Raw genomic sequence first — 18946 nt, forward strand, 5'->3', positions numbered from 1 at the left:
ACAAATTAATAACGTTCTTCTCCTTCTTACTCAATGTTAGCTATTTCTAAAGAGACGATAATCTTCTTACCTCAGTTTTCAAAAGTAATGATCGAGAGAATGTTCTGGTGCCGGGAATTCCCGCGAGCGCACACATTTTGCTAAACCCCTCAAGGTTTAGTTTTCCTTATTAAAACAACAAAAAAGTAACATAATACTGTGGTGGTAATATATTTAACGAAAGCCTTACTCGGCCCAGACTCCAAAAACAGTATCTTCTGTCTCTCAAGAACATTGTGCCTTTTTGGAGACGCAAGTTTTTTCAGACAGATAAGTTATATTACCTGGGATGCTCATCTGGTTAGCTAGTTGCTGAGCTGGCTTTACATGGTGAAACATTTAAAACACTGAAACATTCACGAAACTAAATTTCACTGGAACTGCATCATGTAAAATGTCCTGCAACTCAACTCAGCTTCTTTTAATCTCAACCACAACCGCGACAACCTCTTAAATTTAGTGAAAGAAGTTTCATGAAGCAGCCAATCAAAATGCCAACAACGCATCACGTGATCATGTCAGGACCATTTCAAACGATTGATTTCGGGTCTACATGAATTAGTCTTAATAAAGTCATTTTGTCTCCACTGTTTTGTTTTCTTCTTATGAGAGGTCCATATGTTTTATGGAGGGTCCTGATACCCCTCCTCCCCCCAAATCTGAGCTCGGTGAGTTTGTTTGTGTTCTCCTACACAGCCTCTGCCAGCAGGAACCACTGCAGTCCAGAACAGCGGAGGGATTTCCTGGACGGAAAATATTCCCATTACAAAGAAAAAGACCTGCAGTAGTACTACAGTAATTTCTGCGTGATTCATATAATTTCTAAATCTAAAGTGTCTTGTTACTTTACAGTAATTTCGGACAGTTATTACAGTTTAGTTTACTAATGCACAGTACTATAGAGTATAGTGAGAGAAATGAAGACGCCATCTGCTGGTTGCGTTTTGAATCGCTATTATTCAAGCGCCAGTGACCGTTTTACAAAGTGGTTTATTACTACAATATAATGACTTACGAGACTATGAAAAATTAAAACTAAATTAAAAACCATGTGAAAAGTCACTTACATCGTCTGTCACTTGGATCACTGTCAGAGTGTTAAGTATAAGGGTTGACACTGCACGTTATGTTGCACAACTTGTGCATCATTTCATTGTTAACCCACGTTTGAAAACAACCAGCAACACTGTTGTCTGTACGCAAAACAGGGTTAATGTAGGATAATATAGTATGAAAGGTAGATGTAGTACATATTTTTGATTAAACACTCATGTGCAAATAAATAAATAAATAAATGAATGAATGAATGAATGAATGAATGAATAAAAAAGGCCATGTCCAAAATATATAATGTTTTTACTGATGGTTTTGACCTGTTCTGAGTTCAGATTTAAACCATATTAAACCGTATAGAGAACATTTGTTCTCGCATTAAAAACAAACTAGGTTGCAATGTTTTTCAATTGTTCAAAGCCATCAGTGCTGAGCACAATACTGACTCTGCTTTCTGTAAATGGCTGCCTACAAGCTGTCCCACAAGACTTTTAAAGAAATCAAAGGAAAAGCTATTCCATACTTAGTTACTTTCTCTATTTGTTTAATTCGTGCTAATTTACTGACCAGTGATTTGTTGTTAAGGCCGTTAAAATATTAATGATTTGCCATTTTGGGCTTGGCCAATTTTTAGGAGCAGATCTTTTTAATATGTTCTATTATAATAGAAACAAATTCATACATTATTTGACATAAAGTGTCTTGAGGAAAACATCACAGAGAATAAATATAGATAAAATGTATTATCAAAAAACATTCGCGTGAAATGTGCGATTTGTTTATTATTATTTTGAAATAAAACAATGTCTCAAATAAATTGCTAATTTATATTTTTTTATATGTGGGGCGTATTAGACCCACGCGAAACCTCTTCAGTTCACGCTCTAAAATACGGTTTAAGTATGTATTTGTTTTTTGTTTTTTTTTGTTTTGTTTTTGTTTGTTTTTGTTTTTTTTTTTCATAGCAATAAAATTAATCTGGTAATAAAACAGTTGATATTAGAAAAACACACTGCCGACTCAACATGAAGCATTTCCGGTAATGTATCGGAAGTGACGCACACAGCAGCTCCGCCCGTTGTGTTGAAGATGGCCCATCTGGAACGAATATCGAGTAGATTTTGATTAATTTTAATGATGTTTCTGCAGTTTGCTGCGTTATTTATCTGATAAAAGTACAGTTTCCATCTGCTGTGTCGCGATACGCCGTAAGGCTGCCTTTGCGGTAAGACTGTATGCACAAAATATACAGCGAGCTGAAACGCACCTGCCAGACTGACTCACTCTCCCTTTAGTAGACTCGGTAAACATCAAGCTGAGTCGCTTAACTGTACGAAATTTAGCGTAAATCTGAACATGGCGTTTGTGCTTATGTGACTACTGAAAACAAAACACAAACACAACGTCGTTATTTTAAAAATCGTCATTGTTTACAGTTCACGAATCTAAAGTAGGCGTTTTATTCGAATTTTCCGTTCCACCTTAAATAGCTACAGTATAACGCCTGCAGGTGCCAGAAGTGGCGGAGTGCTGCCCCATTTAAGGTGGAACAGTAGATTCTAATAAGTGTATAGCGAGTTTTCTGTAATAAACCTGATAACCATGACTTCATCGGAGACAGTTGTTAAGGTTAGCTAGCTAGCTGGTTGAATTTTTGTCTGGCGTGACTGGCATGATGCATACACGAAGCAAGCTAACAGGTTAAAATAAAGTTGCTGGGTAAACTGGGGGAAAAAGTGCTCATCAACGTTTAGGTAATAGCTATTCAGCGGCAGGTGTGTTGTTTTCAGTGTTTATTGGCCTTGCTGGCGAGTTGAGCCTTATTGTGGTCAGCTGTACTCTAGTCTCTACTGATAGGAAAAGAGCTGATCTTATGGTCGTATTAAAGGTTTGATTGTGATTCACAGCCTACAGTTACTTTAAGAAGACTGACCACTTCCTGGCATGTTTTCGGACATCATGGACTACGAGCTGGAGGAAGATAAACTGTAAGTGCTACAGTCATATGCAAAAATTTGAACACCCTAGTCAAATAACATGTTTTGATTTTCTAAGTAAAATCATTTAAGACATATTATCCCTGTGGTGCTTTAATACGTAAGTTTTCTGCAAAACTTAATCTATTTGTTGAATTTACATTACATTAAAATGTAAATGTTCCCTAACCTTGGCACACATTTTATGTTTTAATATTTTTCATAATATGTTAAAGTCAGCTAATAAATGGTGCTTTCTGTAGAGAGTATGTTAATTTCATATTACGTGTATTGTTGATTTTGAGTCTTTTGTTTGTTGGTTTATGGCTGTGTTATTGTGTTCAGTGTGTTGTGTATTTAATTTGTGAAACATTTTGTGATTCTTCTGTATAGTTTTGCTATATACATAAATATTTACTTCCTTTTTTACCACTGGTTAGTTCTTATTATTGCATGACTTTGCATGATCACTTCTTCCAGTGCAAGCCATGTTCAGAAGCATTGCTGCATGAAAGAAAACAACACTGTTGCTTTGGCTCCTCTGCACCTCTAAGTAATAAAATAGTCATGTTCTTTGATAAGACTGTGTTGTGTTTCCCCCTGCAGTGGGATCCCCACTGTTCCTGGCACAGTGACCTTGAAGAAAGATGCACAGAACCTGATTGGGATCAGCATAGGAGGAGGCGCACAGTACTGTCCCTGTCTCTATATTGTACAGGTTAGTGCTGGGCAATATATAATTTACAGTACAATGCCAGAATTGGTACAACAATATCGCTTCGAGTTCTTGCGGTATTGCTGAATGCCAAAGACTGCAGTGTATGTCATTTGAATGATGCTTCAGATTTTTTTGAAAGAACGGTTCAAAATGCATAAAAACTAGATAAACAGTAAGTTTCCTTTCTAGAACGGAAGCAAGACGTATCCATGCAAACTTAAATTTCATCTGACACCATTAATTATTTGGAAAATATATGATATATGAGTTATTCAATACTGTGCAGGACTGGTACATGTAGTCTCTTTTTCTCTGTGCTGATGTGATGCTTATGTTTACTTTTGAGGTTTAAAGTAAGGTGTGGGGTTTGGTAAATTGTTGTATTTGGACTGATGGCGAAATGTGATATATAACAGAAATAGGAGTTTTTATTATTTGTAAAGTGCAGGGGAGAATCAAAGTGTTAGTTTATGTGCCTCTGTGTGTTTGTGGATGTGGGTCAGGTGTTTGATAACACACCGGCAGCACTGGACGGAACGCTGGCAGCAGGAGATGAGATCACAGGTGTGAATGGAAAAACAGTGAAGGGCAAGACTAAAGTGGAAGTGGCCAAGATGATCCAGGCTGTGCAGGTAGAGTGACGTGTGAGAGAAAGAATGAATATATTTATAAAAGGGTTTCAAAAATTGAGAAGACAGAAGCAAATTCTGAAGGACCAGGTTTTCCAGACATAAGTGAAACCAAGTGTTGCGGTATAATGTAATTTCTGTTGACCTTATGATGTATTTAGTATAGTTTGAGAGAAGATATAATCAATGTTTGAAAAACCAAAATATCACTCAGGCACTGTGCAAAAGTCAGAGACCACCCACAAGTTATTAATTTTTCAGTGTCACGAAAAAAAAAAGGAAATATTTATGTAACGGAATACAACAAAACATGTAATAACAACAACCATGTTATAAGTATAATATTAAATCTGTCAGTATGTAATTTGTATACTCTACTGCAACTGTAACTCAGAACTCCCAAAACTCTCCCTGACATTATTCCCTTTTGAATAGACACTAACATTAAAAGAAAGAGACAACATGGGATTCCTAACAACTGAGCAAGGCCTGGTAGACCACCAAAACTGTCATCATCAGATAAACAGCACTTAAAGTTTTTATCTTTGAGGATGAGGAGAAAATCAAACTCTACTTTTGCTTCAGATTTGAAAAAAAAGAATCCACAGGTGTTTCTGTCTGTGCTTCCACTGTGAGAAAACCACTCAACACTATGGGTCTGAAAGGATGTGTAGCTGTCAAGAAAAGACAAAAAGAAGAGTATTTGCTTTTTGTCTTGAACCTGAAAGATGAATAACTTGTACTTGATGGCTGTTTTGACTGTCAAAGAAATACATGGAAGGATGGTTTCTGACATTGCACAGTACTGTTCGTGCCACCCTTGTGCTTCAGGGAACAGAAGTGAAATTGTGGATAAACTCATAACCACTCCTAAAATTTAGACAGAATTGAATTGCCTTTTAAAAGAGGTAAAACAAATCTTGTTAATGCAGTGTCTCTCTATTTTTGCAGGGTGAAGCTGTGATTCACTATAATAAACTGCAGGCTGACCCCAAACAGGGAAAGTCTCTGGATATAGGTAAGGAGAGAGAGATGGGACATGATTGCTCAAGCTGTGTGTCTTGAGAGAGTGCGTGTGCATGCATGAGAATGAGGGACAAACTGATGGGATTAGTGTAACATGATGAGGTGGGGTAATGTTATTTTTACTGGAGATTTTCACTGGTTTTAATCCCATTCAAATCTGTCACATTAGTCATTTTTTAAGAACTATGCTGCTTTATCCAAGATTCCACTGTCTTTTACCTGCTATAAAACAAACCATAGAAATAACCCTGGATTATGTTAATCCTTTGTGCGTTGACATGTTGGTCAAAAAAAAAAATTGCATTGGAGGCACTTGAAAAAGTTTTTATTTGTTTTTGCCTTGGGTTAAATCAAACTGATATGTATTGTCCTATTTCAAGTATAATTCTAAATGTTAAAATGTAAAATGACAGTAAAAAAAAAAATGTAGTGATGCTGACGTTTGGCTGTAATGTTAACAGTGCTTATAACGCTGCGCTCACTTAAGACAGCTAGCTAGAAGGTTTGGGTAAAAGGGATAACAGCTAAATTGAATGGGTCTAAATTGCCTGGTTTCTGCTGTCTTTTAGAGTGAAGGCAGTGTAAAAATCAGGTAGCCTGTCCTATATCAGTCAATCACACCAGGAATTCTTATGCCATGCAAATCGTTTCTGTTGTAAATCTGTTTTACCCTAATATAATCCCATCTCAACAGTACTTTACAAAGAATGAAGTAATGACAGAAAACCTCAGGGGAACCTTAAATGCTGAGTAATATTGTCTAATGTTCTGATCTGCAGGACTGAAAGTGGTTTTGTGTATGTATATGTGGGTAAAGCTGTGTATGTTTCCTCTCAGTGCTGAAGAAGGTGAAGCATCGTCTGGTGGAGAACATGAGCTCAGGAACAGCAGATGCACTCGGACTCAGCAGAGCCATTCTCTGCAATGGTGACCATTTACACTCCTTTATTCTGTTTAAAGGCCGATTTATACTTCATAGATGATGCATGTAAATGAACACTACCAGCAAAAGGTTTAGACGTTTCTGATTGGATGTATTTCAAATTTCCTAGACATTTTGATTTAAAGGCTTCTACTTGAAATGTTCGAAGTCGGTTCTAAGACAGATATTCAATTTCAATGGCAGTGTATGAATCAATGTTCAAAAGAACAGATTTAGTTGTAAACAATATTTTTTAAAAATAAGTTGTTTTCATTTTGCATCTTAAAGTTAGAACCACAATCATTATATAATCCTCATTACAGTGTGTTTCTCATTAAAAGTTTATTCCTTAAGTCCTCATTCACTGTACATTGGGTCTTGGACGCTGCCCCTTTCACACATTCACAGTATGTGAGGGTATGTTGATGGACACCCAGGGGTTAAATTGGGCTGGATCGCACTGGAGCCGAGCTCCAGCACCTTCGATTAGCCTAGATTATTTACTATTGTTTATCCTGTTAAGTCAGTTTGCAAAGCCAGATACAATTCCTGACTGAAAAAGCTAAATTACACATTTGCTCATACTGTAGTTCTGTTGCATGTAAAGATTTTTTAGGTTTTTACCAAATTTAACAGCCTGGTTTAATTATGATGCCTTCTGTTGCTAAATATTCTCAAAGTTGCACATTTGAACTTAGTACGCTGGGTAAAAGTGTTTTAGATTTATGTTGCTAGTCAGCTCTATCAGTTGGTTATACTGGTTAGTAATGTTCTGTAGGAACGCTGGGGTTGCAGGGTTTACAGATGTTTGTGGAAAAAATGGCAGTGAATTGGCTATAAAATGTTGCACAGAGGTGATGTGGTTTATAGATGTTTATGTTTTTGTTCATTTAGATGGGCTTGTAAAGAGACTGGAAGAACTGGAGAAAACTGCAGAACTTTACAAAGGTAAAAATTACTGTTTTTAATTGGTTAATAATGGATTTTTTTTACACTTAAAAAATATGATTTCTCTGTTTTGATTGTATGTGTGCAGGGTTGATGGAGCATAGTAAGAGGTTGCTCAGAGCTTTCTTTGAACTCTCACAGACCCACAGAGGTAAGACATCTCTCAACAGAATTAGGGGAAACATTTCTTGCAGAGTGGTGATGCACAGTACTGTGTAAAAGTCTGACACCACCTTTTGTTTATTTAATCTCCAGTCAAAATGCCTCTAAGTTATTAAGTTTTTAGTGACCGGAAGAAAAAGGTAGAAAATATATTTAATGTGAAATTGTGCTTTATTACAGCTTCCATTCTTTTCAGAAGACTTGCTTTCAGTTTTCCAAAGAAATCTGCAGAAATGTTTTTCCACAACTCCAAAGTTTAGTCTGTGAAGTTGGTTGCATTTTCTGCTTCTTATAATCCTAGTCATTCCAAACACATTGGGTAGTATTAACTCTGGGGTGGGGGGGTCCATTGTTCTGAAAACACAGGCAGCTTCTTTTTTTAATTTGCAAATTTTCTTTGCTTTTCTTGGCAGCTACACATCCTTTTAGAATTTTTTTGTCTGAAGCAAGAATAAAGCTTGATCTGTTAAAGATGAAAGCTTTAGGTACTGTTTATGAAGTAAATGAAAGGTGGTCTCTGACTTTTTCATAGCACTGTACTTGATAATATGTCTAAATGTAAACTCTTCTCTGTTTCTCTCAGCTTTTGGGGACGTTTTCTCTGTTATTGGAGTAAGAGAGCCGCAGGCTGCAGCGAGCGAGGCCTTTGTCAAATTCGCAGAAGCTCATCGTAACATTGAGAAATATGGCATTCAACTCCTCAAGACCATAAAACCTGTGAGAAACTTTATGACTAGGCTAGGGCCTTTCAGTGTGGGCTGTCTGTGGGACTTGTGGGAAACTACACAGATACTTTATCCTGAAACAGTTGGCCAGTCAAATCCAACACATTATATTACACAACCTCCTCTGTTCAGCTCCAACAGTGCTAAGGACAGAAAAAATATGCAAAGCCATCTGCTAACTGTGTTTTCCCTGTCCTGTGACTAGATGCTGCATGATTTAAACACTTACCTGCATAAGGCCATTCCTGACACCAGGCTGACCATCCGCAAATACCTGGACGTCAAGTTTGAGTATCTGGTAAGACGTTCGACAACGAGTGCAAAAGGACCAATAGCTCAGATCATAGGGTATAGTCATTATATATCCAAAACTTGTTATACAGTAACCGATTTGAATTACTCTATATCCATTATGAATTATTCAGTAACTACTATGAACTGTTCAGTATTTTCTATGAACTATACAGTGACTACTATGTGTTATTCAGTGTCTACTATGACTTACTTAGTATCTGGTGTTTATTATTCATTTTTTACTATGAATTATTTAGTAACTACAATGCATTATTCAGTATCTGCTATGTATTATTGAGCATCTGTTATGAACTATTCATTACCTACTATGAATATTTAGTATCTACAATGAACTGTTCAGTATCACTCGGTTATGAGTGAAGAATTACTCTTTATAGTTTTAAGGGGTTAATAAACTCAAAACATTTTAGAGTAGAGATAAAAAAAAAATACATTTTCATGTGTTTCTTGTGCTTTGTGTGTGTGTTAGTCATATTGTCTGAAGGTAAAGGAGATGGATGATGAGGAGTACAGCTGCATTGTGAGTTCCTCGTGTTTTATTTATTCTTATTAATGAAATCAGTATAATTAAAGACCAATCTTTTTGTGGATAAAGGTATCCACACAGTTCTATACTCATGATAGGATGAATGTTTGAACCTGACCACAGATCTAAAATTGACCAAATTTTCATCTGTGACTAGGAGTCCCCGATGAGAGAGTTAAGCATGTTGTCATTAGGAAGGGAAGGTCACAGGATGATTGTTTGCCATGTAATTTTGGGCCTTTCATTTGATTAGGCATTTTACTAAAGTGGTGAACAGTTTTGGAAAAAGTAATTAAATATTTTCACAAGTTAGGTTATTTATGTAGAATTAGTGTGTAATGTTTAAGCTAAAGTTAATGTTTAACTACCATGTGTTTCTGGTAGTAACCCCTTTATGCTTATTCACTTCCTTACTAACATGGCTTGATGCTTTTTTCCCATCATTACGCCATTCCTAGCGTACATGCGGATGTAGCATTTTAGTCCCAACCTTTCCAGAATCTGTGAACATGTGAAGTTATTGCTCCTTTAATATTTTATGGCTATCAGATGATGCATTATGAAATGAATAGTGTGGGCACTGAAAGTCGCCGACTCGCTGTTCTTATTACTCAGGGTTGGGAAACTGTTTTCAAAGTTGATTCAGCTGATTCTGTTTTTAAAGATGCCGTAGTTGAAGTGCTGAACTGTTTTATTTAGAAGGTGAAGGGGGCCCTAATAATCTGTGGTGTGCATGTGTGTGTGTTGTGCAGGCTTTGGGTGAGCCTCTGTACAGAGTGAGCACAGGAAACTATGAGTACCGTCTTATCCTGCGCTGTCGGCAGGAGGCTCGCTCACGCTTTGCTAAAATGCGCAAAGATGTCCTGGAGAAGATCGAGCTACTGGACCAGAAGCATGGTGAGTTTAATATTTGAGTCTGCACCCAGGATGGATTCTGGGTGGAGAGGATCGTTATTGCATTATCGCACTTTCATGAAATCGTGGCTCGGTTGTGTAATTCACGTTTGTTTGTTGTTATTGCACAACGATTAACAGTGTTCCTTCAGTGCTGGATGTCCATTTGCAAGAGTAGCTGAAATCATTGGGCTGTTCTCAGATGAGAATATTTTTAGCTATCCTGGCTGGCGCAAGATGTGAAGCAAACACTTGCATCACTTTCTCTCTCCTCCGTAGACCTAAGCATTCCTTTACCTGCTAGTACAGAACTTGACACTGAAGTAACATGACTATACCTGCAGGATCTTTTTAGCAGTTGACCGATCACAGTTCGAATTGTGGAAGAAGTTTTCTGGCAGAGGTTTTTCGAAGGTAATAGTAGGCAGGGGTATTTTAACCTAACATCAGTATATGTCTAAAAGCCTACCTTCTGTCAGTAAATTTAAGTACATTATTTAGATTGTAAAAAATGTATTTACTTGTAAACAGGCAGGCCAGGTGGGTCCTACAAGAAATTAAAACCAAATTATGTTTCAGTTTGATGGACAAATGGGTAAATATTTTATGTTGTTTGTTGTGCAGAAACATGGTATTACATTCTCAAAAAGCCTACAATGAAAACTACTAACAAAAACATATTAGTTTATGTCATGGCTGCTAACACTATTTATTTTCTGTGTCTTTTTGGCTGTGGCCGTCTAAGGCCTAGTCCACAATTATAATAATATTTTTCCCCTGTTTAAAAAAAAACCAAAAAAAAAAACCTTTGTCTACATCAGCACACCAGACTCTAAATCACTTGCATGAGCATACCAGCCCTGTAGCTGTGATAATATCTCTAGAAAATTCAAGAACACCTCAAGAACATAGTGGCATGAAACATTATGCAAAATATAAAATGTGCCAAAAGCTAAAGAAGAGATTTTGTAACATGAAAGCAGGGTGTTACAACCACTGCAGACTTAACCTGCAGGCCATCAGACCTTCATAATTTGACATTCCCACAGATTCAGAGTCAGATTTTTCTTGGAAATAAAAGCTTTAAAAAGCAAAAGAAGACCTGTGGGTTTGTTTACACCACCACAGCTACAGCAACATCAATCCTGAATCAGGTTTCAAGATGATTGCTACTGTTTAGATAGTAGATAGATAGTATTAGAGATGTTCATTCTGACTAATTAATGAATGGTTATTCTGGAAATTCGGGAAGGGGCTGTAGGCACACAGTCATGATTAGGTGGAAAAGCTGGGTTTTTCTAGCTTTTCTGCCCATTTTAATTGTGAGGTTAGGATTTACTTCAGATCTGACTTTGGTTAATGATCATCAAGTGAAATTTACTTGGAATCATTGAGGTATTTTTAATATTTGCAGTCAAGATGACGCCCCATTTACAAGAGCTGAGTACATTCTGATGCTGCTGCACTACAGTTTAATGAAAAAGTAAATTCAATTCAATTGTAAACATGTTATCAACTACAAAATCACCCCTAAATTGGCACCAAACTAAACTGAAAAGTTTTCTGAAATGTTCAGATACGTGTAGATGGGGAATTAAAGTCAAATATATCAAAAGATTCTTGGCAGTTTGAGCTTTAATTTTCTCCAGTTTTAAACCAGAGTGACGTGACTCAGTGCATCATGTATTGTTAAATTTGGAATTTAGGCTGTGTGAGTTTACAGTTTATATGGGGGATACAAATCTTGTTGAACACGTTGAAAACTTAACAAGACATTTACCTTGTCTGAGGGCGTTTGTGATGTCAAAAACAATACATCTTATTCAAGGAAATAACACGGGATATAAGTCCCAATTTGATGACTACAATTCATTTATTTTATTTTATTCCATTAAAATGTGTAACTGCAACAACTCAGTAAAAAAGTGAGATCTTAACAGTAATTACTGATCAAATAAAGATGTGCTGAAGTCTTTCATGCATGGAACATCTTGCCTCACTAAATATAAACAGGGGCATAAATGATGTAAATGTTGTAGTTACATCGATGCTGTTAAATACAGAAAAGGCCATTTAATATTGTCTGGCCTAGTAGCTAAATAATAGGCCACAATAACAGTAGCATATAGGCAGACTTAACAAGGTAAGCTTTAGCCATTTTATACTTTTAATGAGAAGTAGGCTTTTACTATGAATCTAAAGCAAGAACAACGTTTCTGAGCAGAAACATGAGCATGTTTATTTTGCCTGGTTTAAGTAGACTCCTCTGTGGCATTACTACATTACTTGGTTTGCACAAAAAGAATTACTGTAGGAGAAGGCTGCTGCAGCTATAGATTAAGAGGCTCTTCAGTCTTTAGGTTAGGAAAACCTCTGTCAGTATTCACTTAGGTGGTTTGCTGGTGGCTCAACAAAAATCTGAATTGACCATGAATATGCAAATCAACATATTCTAGCATCAGTGTGGTCAATGATGTAAGCATACAGCACTAAGAGCAGATAGCTTTCACATGTTATTCGGACTGCTCCATTTTCAGGAGGACCAGGAATCGGTTCTCTGGACCAAATGCTTGATCCAGACTGTCTCTGATCTGGAAGAAGCCTGAAGTGTTCCCTTAGAGCGCAGTTTTACTGCAAGCTGGCTTTATGCACTGAATCCCAATGTTCACTGTAAAATAATACTCTTCGTAATGATACTGAAGCTACTGATGGCGATTTGTTGCTCTGTGTTGGTTTTAGGAAACCAAAGCTGGTCTGTTTCCCTTTCAACGTGAGCCTACTCATACAGAATTACAAATAGAAGAAACTGGTGTTAGCTAACATAAGACAAGCTGAGACAAGCATGAAATGAGCATAAATGCAGTGCAAAGCCAGGTAGGGATCTGCTCTGTATCTGTTTACCATGAAAAAGTGTTTAAGTTGTACGTTTGCCTTTAGCTTGCTGCAGACTTTGCTTTAGAACAACAAATAGTTTCTGAGCTTCGAGTAAATATTATTGGTTTATTATAATGTTCCCAGATCTTTGGTGAATGAAAACAAAAGGATGCTAAAACTGATCTAATATGGTCATGTTTTCTAGTATGTATTAATTTTCTTGCTGCTGCTTCATTTTGTACACGCTGTAGTTTTTTGTGGTTGTAGGAAGTCCTGTGAGCAATGCATTGTCATAATTGAGGTGGGGAAAAAGCTAACTGGTACAGCAGTGGATTCTGATAAGGACTTAGCGGTTTCTACACATGGTCTTTTGTCCATTGGACAATGTGCCAACATGTTAGTTTGTCAGAGAAATATACTATTTTCAGTGTTTCTGGATCTAGATAACATCAGCTAGAGTCATTAGCCTAGTGTGCGGTAAAGTTGTGCTACCTCTGACTTCTCAGTCACATCCTTAACATCGCGTCCTTGGCAATGTGCTAATGTTAAGGCACTCATGTTTTATTGTAGCAGTGGGTCATATAATATATACAGTAACGTGCAAAAGTTTCAAAAACTGATAAGAAGCTATTTGCTTGGTCTGTAAGCATATATTTGCTCCATTTTTATGTCTTTTTATGAGCACAACCTCAAACCTTGAGTGGTTAACCAAGTACTCTAATGAAGTACATCCCTAAACAGTGTCATATGGTGTCAGAAACCACATAAGCAAGTCTATAAACAGATCACTTAATGATTCAACACAGGTGGGGCAACTGTTTGATGATTTTCAACCTCTGAAGCTGTGCATTTTAGTTGAGAAACAGCAATGAGTACCATGCAAAAACAGCACACACCATCACAGATGACCATGCAATAAATACATTTGATATTTGCTGAACTGTTGTTTTAAAGTGTTCTTGCTTCCTCTTCCAGTTCAGGACACAGCTACAGCATCATCAATCCTGAATCAGGTTTCAAGACGATTGCTTCTGTTTAGATAGTAGATAGATAGTATTAGAGATGTTCATTCTGACTAATTAATGAATGGTTATTCTGTAAATTCGGGAAGGGGCTGTAGGCACACAGTCATGATTAGGTGGAAAAGCTGGGTTTTTCTAGCTTTTCTGCCCATTTTAATTGTGAGGTTAGGATTTACTTCAAATCTGACTTTGGTTAATGATCATCAAGTGAAATTTACTTGTAATCATTGAGGTATTTTTAATATTTGCAGTCAAGATGACGCCCCATTTACAAGAGCTGAGTACATTCTGATGCTGCTGCACTACAGTTTAATGAAAAAGTAAATTCAATTCAATTGTAAACATGTTATCAACTACAAAATCACCCCTAAATTGGCACCAAACTAAACTGAAAAGTTTTCTGAAATGTTCAGATACGTGTAGATGGGGAATTAAAGTCAAATATATCAAAATATTCTTGGCAGTTTGAGATGTGCTTGAGCTTTAATTTTCTCTAGTTTTAAACCAGAGTGACGTGACTCAGTGCATCATGTATTGTTAAATTAGGAATTTAGGCTGTGTGAGTTTACAGTTTATATAGGGGATACAAATCTAGTTGTACACGTTGAAAACTTAAGAAGACATTTACCTTGTCTGAGGGCGTTCGTGATGTCAAAAACAATACATTTTATTCAAGGAAATAACACAGGATATAAGTCCCAATTTGATGACTACAATTCACTTTATTCATTTTATTTTATTCATTTTATTTTATTCCATTAAAGTGTGTAACTGCAACAACTCAGTAAAAAAGTGAGATCTTAACAGTAATTACTGATCAAATAAAGATGTGCTGAAGTCTTTCATGCATGGAACATCTTGCCTCACTAAATATAAACAGGGGCATAAATGATGTAAATGTTGTAGTTACATCGATGCTGTTAAATACGGAAAAGGCCATTTAATATTGTCTGGCCTAGTAGCTAAATAATAGGCCACAATAACAGTAGCATATAGGCAGACTTAACAAGGTAAGCTTTAGCCATTTTATACTTTTAATGAGAAGTAGGCTTTTACTATGAATCTAAAGCAAGAACAACGTTTCTGAGCAGAAACATGAGCATGTTTATTTTGCCTGGTTTAAGAAGGCTCCTCTGTCGCGTTACTACATTACTTGGTTTGCACAAAATGAATTACTGTAGGAGAAGGCTGCTGCAGCTATAGATTAAGAGGCTCTTCAGTCTTTAGGTTAGGAAAACCTCTGTCAGTATTCACTTAGGTGGTTTGCTGGTGGCTCAACAAAAATCTGAATTGATCATGAATATGCAAATCAACATATTCTAGCATCAGTGTGGTCAATGATGTAAGCATACAGCACTAAGAGCAGATAGCTTTCACATGTTATTCGGACTGCTCCATTTTCAGGAGGACCAGGAATCGGTTCTCTGGACCAAATGCTTGATCCAGACTGTCTCTGATCTGGAAGAAGCCTGAAGTGTTCCCTTAGAGCGCAGTTTTACTGCAAGCTGGCTTTATGCACTGAATCCCAATGTTCACTGTAAAATAATACTCTTCGTAATGATACTGAAGCTACTGATGGCGATTTGTTGCGCTGTGTTGGTTTTAGGAAACCAAAGCTGGTCTGTTTCACTTTCAACGTGAGCCTACTCATACAGAATTACAAATAGAAGAAACTGGTGTTAGCTAACATAAGACAAGCTGAGACAAGCATGAAAAGAGCATAAATGCAGTGCAAAGCCAGGTAGGGATCTGCTCTGTATCTGTTTACCATGAGAAAGTGTTTAAGTTGTACGTTTGCCTTTAGCTTGCTGCAGACTTTGCTTTAGAACAACAAATAGTTTCTGAGCTTCGAGTAAATACTATTGGTTTATTATAATGTTCCCAGATCTTTGGTGCATGAAAACAAAAGGATGCTAAAACTGATCTAATATGGTCATGTTTTCTAGTATGTATTAATTTTCTTGCTGCTTCTTCATTTTGTAAACGCTGTAGTTTTTTTGTGGTTGTAGGAAGTCCTGTGAGCAATGCATTGTCATAATTGAGGTGGGGAAAAAGCTAACTGGTACAGCAGTGGATTCTGATAAGGACTTATCGGTTTCTACACATGGTCTTTTGTCCATTGGACAATGTGCCAACATGTTAGTTTGTCAGAGAAATATACTATTTTCAGTGTTTCTGGATCTAGATAACATCAGCTAGAGTCATTAGCCTAGTTTGCAGTAGAGTTGTGCTAGCTCTGACTTCTCAGTCACATCCTTAACATTGCTTCCTTGGCAATGTGCTAATGTTAAGGCACTCATGTTTTATAGTAGCAGTGGGTCATATAATATATACAGTAATGTGCAAAAGTTTCAAAAACTGATAAGAAGCTATTTGCTTGGTCTGTAAGCATATATTTGCTCCAAAAAGCTAATATTATAGTAAGTACAAATAGTGTTTTTATTTATGTCAGTGTGTTCACGTCATTTCCGAACCTCTGCTCATGGCGGCACTTTATTATTTGTAGTAATCATCGAATACCTGGTTTGGTCAATAAATACATCATACTTAAGTTATGTTAAGTCAAACGTGCAGGTGATGGAATTGAACAAATCCATGTGATGGCTGGGGGCATCGAAGAACCAATCTGAAAATCTGGAACTAAACTTTGTTCTTCCGACTAGCTAGCAAGATATTAACCACACTTTTCTGAAAAAATAAATTCTTGTCAGTATTTATTTTGTTCATGTTTATTTGTATTTATTTTAATGTTATAAAGTGTTTTACTAGCAGAAACACACTTACTGCACAGGTATTACATTTTACAATCTTGCTTAAACATAATCACTGAATTGTTGGCCTACATAATTTTTTTAAGTCTTTTTATGAGCACAACCTCAAACCTTGAGTGGTTAACCAAGTGCTCTAATGAAGTACATCCCTAAACAGTGTCATATGGTGTCAGAAACCACATAAGCAAGTCTATGAACAGATCACTTAATGATTCAACACAGGTGGGGCAACTGTTTGATGATTTTCAACCTCTGAAGCTGTGCATTTTAGTTGAGAAATAGCAATGAGTACCACGCAAAAACAGCACACACCATCACAGATGACCAGTCAATAAATAAATTTGATATTTGCTGAACTGTTGTTTTAAACTGTTCTTGCTTCTTCTTCCAGTTCAGGACATCGTGTTCCAGCTGCAGAGGTTTGTGTCCGGGATGTCCCGTTACTATGACGAGTGCTATGCCGTGCTGAAGGAGGCAGACGTGTTCCCCATTGAGGTAGACCTGTCCCGCACCATGATCAACTACAGCAGCCAGAGCCAGTCCTACGAGGATGATGAGGAAGAGGAGGAGGAAGAGCGGGAAAAAGGGGAGGGAGGCGGCTCTGCAGGTCAAGCAGAGAATGGGGCTGAGAAACTAATAGATGATGAATGAGTGAAGGAAAGAACTGGACAGTGGCTGAGAATGAAGTGGAGAAACCAATGAATAAACCTGTCCTGCTGAATGAATGAATGAATGAATGAATGAATGAATGAATGAATGAGTGTGTGAATTAACAGCTAAGTCAGTGAGTAAGTGTGTCTCAGTGTGGAGAAACACAATGTATGAATGGTGTAGATCGTTGTGGAGGGAAATGCTTGAGTGAATGTGTGAAAAACAACACTGTTGTTACAAAGAGATACAGTCGTCTTTATTTGTACTTCTTTGGCAAAATCACAGCAGATCTTTTATTTTCAATTAGCGTAGTTACTCAGTTCTTTGTAGAATGATACATTTTAAACTGCCTCATAAAATCAACACCCAAGGGACTATCTTAGATTTTCACTATACATATTTAACTTCTCTGAGCATCTTTCTTCAATCTGTTTTGTAGTTGGATTTGAGTTGGATTTATCTCCCTTGGGCCACAAATTCTATGGATGAGTGAAAATGTTTTGATCAATATTGCCCATCAAGTACAAATCAACAGAGATTGATTGTGTATGACTGAACAGTTGAGGATTTCCTCAAGTGGTTTGGGTGCCTTGAGTCCTAGATTTCACTGCATTACATATTCGAGTGAAACTGCAGTAGTGAGTTCACTCATTGTTAGCTAATCATATTTGACGGTCATGATTTGCATGGTTATCTGAAATAATTGGTAATTAAGACATTTCTTTTTGTTGCTGAATTCAGAAGTTGATTTTGTCATTGAAAGATAGACTTTCTTTGCACACACTATGCAGATAGCAGTGCATTCTGGACCAGACCAATGGCTTTCAGTTCCAAAATTGTTCAGATTTGTTCAGTTTTAATGGCTACATTTTTGTTTTCTTTGGAAGTGAAACGTTTTGATTCCGTTTTTGTGGTTCCTCTACTCACTGTGGCAGAGTAGCTGTCTACAACAGGCTTGCACTATCCAACTCCTGGACATCTACTGGCCCACAGAGTTTATTTCCAATTCCTAATGAAGTATGTAGCTAAGTATGTTCGGTTCAGGTTGGAGTTCATGTTAAAATCCAGTTACATTTTGTAGGAAGGCTGTTTGGATAAACAGCTGTGATCTTGTAAACTGAAACATACTCTATTTAAAATTGAAGGGATGTGTATTTATCTGCATTTATTTATTTGATTATTATGATGTTTAACACTTTGTTGAAGAGGACCTAAAAAGTGAAAAGTTACTAAAGCAGTCAGCTGCTGTGCTAAACTGTTTGACTGGATAGCTTTATTTAAAAAAAACCCTTAGTTAATGAACACTGGAGAAGTTTGAACCTTTGTCTATGTAATGAATTTCTCTGTTATTTTTACACTGGTTTATTCTCTTTCTGTTTGGGGTGCTTTGAAAATGTGTGGGATTCAGCCTCTATTCAGCCTTTTGTGTGTCTGTGAATGTTACAGAGACATTACCATGGTGGGAAAATGTACTACAGATTTATGTAACTTCAGAAAGTATATTAAAAATACATTAAAAATATTTGTTGCAAACAAAAAAGCGTTAACGTGTTTAAAGCTCAACACACTTTCTGCACACGACTTACTGCCTTTTATTCCATATGCAGGCGACTAACAGATTACTAATATAAGGGAATCACAGTAACGTTGTAGAAACATCGCCCACTGCATTACAATGTTGTCGTGTTTATTGAA

The 18946-nt window shown here is 36.9% G+C and overlaps 1 protein-coding gene across 1 annotated transcript; it reads left to right on the forward strand.

Moving 5' to 3' along the window:
* The first annotated feature begins 2145 nt into the window (after positions 1 to 2145).
* Positions 2146 to 18791, forward strand: pick1 (protein interacting with prkca 1). Its single transcript, XM_036565021.1, has 13 exons — positions 2146 to 2317; positions 3000 to 3080; positions 3675 to 3786; positions 4290 to 4418; positions 5367 to 5433; positions 6279 to 6368; positions 7258 to 7311; positions 7400 to 7462; positions 8057 to 8190; positions 8404 to 8496; positions 8983 to 9033; positions 9792 to 9936; positions 16992 to 18791. Exons 2-13 carry the CDS (start codon positions 3037 to 3039, stop codon positions 17249 to 17251), a joined length of 1242 nt encoding a protein of 413 aa, XP_036420914.1. The 5' UTR covers positions 2146 to 2317; positions 3000 to 3036; the 3' UTR covers positions 17252 to 18791.
* Positions 18792 to 18946: the final 155 nt, after the last annotated feature.

The sequence above is a fragment of the Colossoma macropomum genome, unplaced genomic scaffold (assembly GCF_904425465.1).
Source record: "Colossoma macropomum unplaced genomic scaffold, Colossoma_macropomum, whole genome shotgun sequence".
Classification (NCBI taxonomy): domain Eukaryota; kingdom Metazoa; phylum Chordata; class Actinopteri; order Characiformes; family Serrasalmidae; genus Colossoma; species Colossoma macropomum.